General features: G+C 36.1%; 1 protein-coding gene across 2 annotated transcripts in view; it reads right to left on the reverse strand.

Moving 5' to 3' along the window:
• Positions 1 to 6867, reverse strand: part of NSUN3 (NOP2/Sun RNA methyltransferase 3) — a 67846-nt gene that overhangs the window by 31974 nt on the left and 29005 nt on the right. For both annotated transcript variants that reach the window (XM_019631550.1, XM_019631549.1), the window contains exons 4-5: positions 5793 to 5947; positions 4948 to 5069 (exon numbers count right to left, since the gene is read on the reverse strand). In XM_019631550.1, the coding sequence (XP_019487095.1) occupies positions 4948 to 5069; positions 5793 to 5947 (277 nt within the window). The remainder of the gene's footprint in view (positions 1 to 4947; positions 5070 to 5792; positions 5948 to 6867) is intronic.

The raw sequence follows: 6867 nt of genomic DNA on the forward strand, positions 1-6867 counted from the left end.
ACTAATGTTCATCTATTCTTTCTCCCAGTGTATACACATTGTACCAGTCAGGGCCATTTTTATCACAAGCAATGTTGCCTAGAAATAGTGATAATCTCTGTCAGGCCACCAGGTAAACTGAAAGTGAAATTCTAATGTAGAGGGCGAAAGATTGTTTGTAAACCCTTTGTTCAAATACATATATGTATATACAACTATATGTGTGTATACATCTACATACCTATGTATATGTATATGTATATCTATACACGTTTTTTCTGATTGTTACTCCACTGTCAAAAACTTTTAATAACTTCCCATGATCCACTAAATAAAGTTCAGACACTTAGTCTTTAATTAAAGGTCTATAATACTAAGATCTCAAGACAACCTTTCTTTTTTTTTTTTTTAAGGTCACTTGTTTATTCATTCAACAAATGTTTATTCCACGTGGACTTTCAATTTTAGCCTCCCACTATTTCACCAGCATACTCCATGCTCCACCAAACCGGACTGACTAGTGCATTTCTAAAACATACTTTGTAGCTCTCCCATAGAACTTGCTGCATTTTATCTCATATGAGTGTATTTATGTGTACTACTTACCCTTTTCATTAGCAGGGATCCAGATTTCTATATGGGAAAAGCTCAGGAGATGGCATCAATTTGTTAGAAACGGGGGAAGGAATAGAAAGTCGCCTTAAAGTTGCATTTGCACAGGTAGTACATTTTCCACTATTTACCGGTAGTTACATCTTTATTTTGGGTGGTTTTTGGAGGATTCGCTAATGCAGCTTATGAATAGGTATCTAAAAGTTTCTGTCTTAGCCTGAAATCACTAGAAAACAGTCTAAGAAAAAAGTTTATGTTATGGCGGGGGTACAATGCCAGGGAAGTAAAAGCACGTGGGGGAAAAAAAAAAAAGTAAATCATTTAAGGAGGGAGTATAAATGTAAGAGGGTTTGTAATCAAGCTCACTACAGCTTTGCTCAGTCTGTCAGGATATGTCCATAGTCTGACATTACTGAGCCTTGGAAGAAACTGCGAGGTTTGGTGGAATAGGGAGAAAGAACAAACAATCCGGGGGCTTCTCGCTGTCTCCTGCCTCTCACTGGTTAAAGTCCATTCCAAGAGCTGGTAACTGCCACCCGCTCTGGGTTGGTGTTACCTGGCCCCTCCAGGCAAGCGCTAAGGAGTCAGGGCGTCCCAAGCACTCGGGTGTGGTAATCTCTGCTTGTCAGCTGGCACCCATCTGCAGGCTCCTCAATCTGTGGCATTCATTGGTAGGGAGCATTAGCAGTAGACGCCTGCGGGAATGACATGAGCCTTTGCCAGGGTTTCTCCAGTCTGGAAACAATGCAAAGCAGCTCAGGCCTTGAGGTGAGGGGTGGGAGGAAAGGTGAAACTAAACACATCTGTGTTGGTTCATAAGCTGGGGCCAAGGGAGCCACCCAAAGTCACCCCTTGTCTCCACCACTGCTTACCAGATACTAAGGGCCTCAAAGAGAAAAAAAAAAAATGTCTTAATTACCTTTCATTGCATTTTTCCCTTTTTTGGTTTAAATATTTTACATTCTATTTCTATTCCTTTAGTAGTAACCCTAAAGGTTTTAACACGGATATGTAAAAGAAAATTGAAATTAAGTACATCTTCACCATTTTTCCTAAAAGACTCAAGAATCTTATAAGACTCCTTCCCAAATTAGATGCTATTTTTATTATACATTTGGACTTACATTTTTTAAGTGCACAAAACATTATCATTGTCTTCTATAGTCAATGACTATTAGATTTTTCCATATATTTCCCACTTTCTTTGCTCTTCATTTCTTTTTGTATCTTCTATCTTCCAACTAGAATGCCTTCCTTTGCCCTGAAGGATTGTTGGTGATGAGCTTTTATACTCTCTCTGTCTCAAAAAATGTCCGTTTCACTTTTACTCTTTTGGGATATTTAGGTGAATATATTTGGGGATTCATANTACTACATGCAATAATACTTTATTGCATTGTTGAAAGTTGCTAAGACAGTAGATCTTAAAGTCCCCATCACACACACACACACACACACCAAAAAAAAAAAAAAGAAATGAGACACTGTAAGGAGTCTGAGAAGCTGCTCAGATGGAACACAAGGCAAGAAGGATCCTGAGAAGATGAGGCTAGTGAAGCAAGAAGGAACCATACCCAAAGAGGACTTGAATATCATACTAAGAATTTGACATTTAATAGTAATGGGGAACCACTGCAGGATGTCAAAAAGGGAAAATGACAAGAACAGATGTACATTTCAGATCAGGTTTGGCTTTACTATAGAAAGTGAGGTAGCAGAGCTCACACCTGGAGACATGCAGGGCAGTTAGAAGCCAGTTGCAATGATTTAAGTAACTGACACTGGTGGCTTGGATTAGGCTATTAAGGATGGCGAGAACTGGATGGACTTGACAAATATGTAACAGGTACAACTGAAATGTCTTAGTGATAAGAGTAGATATGAGAAAGCGGAGTTGGAGATGAATCTCTGACTTAGGCAAATACATGGTGGTATGTATGGCAATTACTGAGATACAAGAGGGAGGAAAAGAGGCAGGTTGCTGGGACTTCTATTTGTTTTTTTTGTTTTGTTGATTTTGGTTGGGTGGTCGCAGAAAAGCATTAGAAATGATGAGTTTATGACAAACTGAGTTTTATGTGTCTGAGGGGCTTCCAAATGGAGATCTCTGATATGTAACTGAATATATAGGTCTGAGACAAAGGAGAAAGATGTGGGTTTAGACCCAAATTAGTAGATGGCATCTTATATCAGTTGAAGCCATCAAATAAATAGGGAAGAGAGCTAATGTCAGTAGCCTAAGGAAATCCCAATTTATGATATGAGCTAAGAGCAAATTAGAATAATTAGTAGAAAGAAAACCAGGAAAGTATATATACATATGATCACAAAAATCAAGGGAAGAGGATATTTTAAGAGGGAACAAGCAGTCAGCAGTCAACTGCAACAGAAAGTGTAGCTCTAGTACAGCCGCTTCAGGGAACAAGTTAACATACAGGGGTGCCAAAAAAATGTATGCACGTGACTTATATTCATCTTTTGTTATTGGTTTATATTAAGTATTACAATTTAAATACAGTTTGTTTCCTTTCTTAAAATGTGTATACATTTTTTTGGCACCCTCTGTGTTTACCAAAATGTTTGATTTTCAATTCCACTTCTTGATATTTAGTCAAGAAAAATTTTAGCATATGTGTCCAGTGAGGCAAATTAAAGAACAGTTTGTAAAAGTAAAAAAAAAAGAATGTAATTGTCCAAAAATAAAGAATTAAATAGAATATGATAGACTAACTCTATTGAATATTTCACAGAATTTTAAGAGAACAAAATAGATCTATATGGGAAAAGATTAAGAAATATTAAATACAAAAAAAGAGTTAGTTTCAAAACAATAATTACATAATAACAGCAGTTATTTTTTAATGTATTGCCCTCTCTATATATGTATATACTCATATAGTTGTAAGAAAACCTATTTTAAAAGTTTGGAAAAGTATACACCAAACTTAAGTCCAACAGTTGACCCTGTGAACAAAGCTGGTATTTGGCTGGGTCTTTAGCCAAGGGGGTCTTTTGCTTCATTTGTATTATTTGAATATATTACAATGAATTGAGACAAAGTGGAAGGAAAGCGGTATATAAAACACAGAAAGCTTGGTAATTAACAGGAAGAAAAAGAAGGGAGGATTTCTCATGAGAGAGAGAACAAAATAATACGTATTCTTAGGAAGACTGGTGCTTACAGCTTAAAAAAAATTATAGGTCATAATGCTAATAAGCCATCATAAAATTTAGTGTCTGTTACAAGGTGTAAGGTCTACCAATATCAAGACCAGAGTAGCAGGAATAATTAAGAAGCCAAGTTAAGAAAGTTTAGGTGAGAAAGAAGACATAAAGCAGGAGCTATACATCCCAAAGCTAATAACCAAAGAGGTAGAAGGGAAAAGTGATACAGAATTCTCAAAATATCTTAGGGTTATTGTATATGAAAGGCTGATACTGGTAGCATAAAACAAATAGTCTAACTGCCTAATGAGAAATGTTTAGAAGAACCCTCCAGTAAGTACCACCAAGAATCACCATAATGAGTTGAGTCCTCTTCTGGTATAAGGACAAGACTATATAATATAATAGTATTGGTTGTAACGCTTAGGTAATGGCCTGTGCTCATTGTTGTGCACCAGTCAGAAGTAGGAAATAAAGCACATCGTCAGCAATGCATAGAACTGTCACTCATTCTCATGCCACATGTAAGAAGTAATGAGTTATAAGGCATCATTTAACTGTATTTTAAATATTCCAGAGAATTTGTGTTTAGCATTAAAACAAAAGGTATTACTTGGGGGTGAGGTATAAATAGAAATATTTTTTGAAACCAGGACAGGATGTCCCAAAATGCCTCTGTTATGGAGGAAACCAAGTATCTCTTGGTGGTCATGCTCTTCTGAAAAATTCTTAGAGGGGAGATAAGTGAAGTGCTAACAATGAACTACCACTTCCTAGGACGCTGACTCATCCAGAACAATGTGTCCATTACAAAAAAAAAAAATGCATCCTGGTCCAAAGCTACTCTTGGAGGTCTCTCAAATCCTGGTGAAATAATAGGGTGATGAACCCTAAGCTTGGAATGGTCCTCATAAGCAAACAATTTTAAATCACAGTAAACTCATATGAGCCCTTTATAAGAAAATGCACAGCAATACTGTATTTCGTTGACAGGGACAGGGACAGAGGGGACATTACAGTATGAGAGCTGAAAAGAAGAGGGTAAGAATTTTCTGGATTCAGACTTCAAAGGACTAATTACTGACACCTACAAAGGAAACCCACTGGGGGGGCCTCCCTGTGTCATGTTTTGTCACGGCTATTCAAATTACATTAGAAATCAAAATAAACATTTGTATTAATAGCCCTCACCTTAAAAGTTCTATCTGTAGTACAGGCAAATTCTTCCTTTGGCTTATCCTACAGGCCGCCTTCTGAGAATCAGAAGAGAACAACCAGCTTCGATCATTTGAACATGGAGCATCGACTAATACCTAGAGAAAAAAAAGACACATAATGCAAACATGCGCTACAAATATATCCTCAGACACAAAGTATATGGGAAGCTATGTAAGAGATGACCAAAAATAGCAACTAAATACATTTCTTTTAAAACCAAAAGTAGTAAGTTCTTCTTTATGACATTTCTTCACTAATACATTTCAGAAAAATTTCCTGTGCACTTTGAGTGTTTGTTTTTTGGGGGGAGGAGGGGAATGAGAGGACTAAAAGTTTATTAATGCCTACTGACAGTTCATATTCTTGACAACTACACAAAAACTTTTATAAAAGTGACTCATTTTAAACAGCCATTACTGTATTTCTGAATTCTCAGCATTTATTTTTAGGAACAAACATTTCAATTTCAGTTTACTGAAATGCTCTCCTTTTCTTCAACTGCCAGACTCTGATATTAAAGCAATACAGTGCACATCTTTGTGTACTGACCCAAATAATATCTGATCTTCTCCTAAGTATCTTTGAGGCACACAGAAATAAAAAACATTCTATAATCTCCAATCCCAATGTTACCGCTTCCTATGAACCATGCTGACCATCAAATGAAAACTGCTTCCATGTTCACTTTATCAAAATTTCCCAGGGCACTGCGAAATTGTATCAGGCTCTGTCTGGAAGCAAATAGAAAACAACAACAAAGCCACATAACAGTGGCATCCCGGGGAGTCCATCAATTGGTCACAATGTAATAAAAGTACCTTGTCAAATGTTTCAGGCTGGACATCTCCCATTTCTCTGCCATCCAATTCAGACACTTTAATTACATTTACGAAAGGCTGTGGGATGAAAGATTCTAACGTCTGCCTCAGCCACTTCAATCTCAGACTATCGTATTCGTTACAATGAAGATAACCTAAAGATAAAGGATTAAAACGTTTAATATGAATGCAATGGAATTGTTAAATTCCACTTTTGAGCAAATAAATTTCAAAAATAAATCAATTTATCGTAATTATGCAGAAATAGAACTCAGAGGTAAATACTGTGATTATCATATCCTTAAAAAGCAGAAAAGAAACACACACTACATAAAATATTAATAATCATGGCTACGCAGCCCCTCAGAAGCTCTCACAACTTACTCATTCAAATTTAATTTTGGAGGTGAAAACCTTTATAGAATTATGGATTCCTAAAGATATGCTGTACAACAGATACCTCAGACAGAGTTCTTCCCTAAGCTCTAAAGAGTAAAATTCTATGACATATATAGAGCTCCTTCCAAGACAGAACACTTTATTTTAAATAAAGGAAAGTATGTGGTATGTGGGGAAAAAGCATGTAAAGTGCTGTTGGCTCTATGGTTAGAAAGACACGTGCTCATGCTCAAATTATGAGATGAGAGACTTGGGAGGTAGCATATACAGCTTGGCTATGCTAAACAAAGGAATGATTTCCATCTGGGGCAAGACAGAGCAGGACATTGCAACATTTCATCACGTTACTCAGAACGGCGCACAATTTAGAGCTCATGGTTTATTTCTAGAATTTTCCATTTAATAGTTTCTGACCACAGTTGACCATGAGTAACTGAAACCATGGAAAGAGAAACTGCAGATAATAGGAAACTACTTTTATAGCAGGTACTTAGCAAATAAATGTCTCCCTAATAAAACAGTTGTTTTGTTATTTTCTTTATTTAAATATATATTTATATATTTATACTTTATGTGTATTATATAATATAAATTACATATAACACAATTATATAATGTATAAATTTAAATACAAGCATATCTTTAAAAATTCAGAGAAGTATACAGGAAAAACATC

Source organism: Hipposideros armiger, unplaced genomic scaffold (assembly GCF_001890085.2).
Source record: "Hipposideros armiger isolate ML-2016 unplaced genomic scaffold, ASM189008v1 scaffold_1005, whole genome shotgun sequence".
In the NCBI taxonomy this organism is placed as follows: Eukaryota; Metazoa; Chordata; class Mammalia; order Chiroptera; family Hipposideridae; genus Hipposideros; species Hipposideros armiger.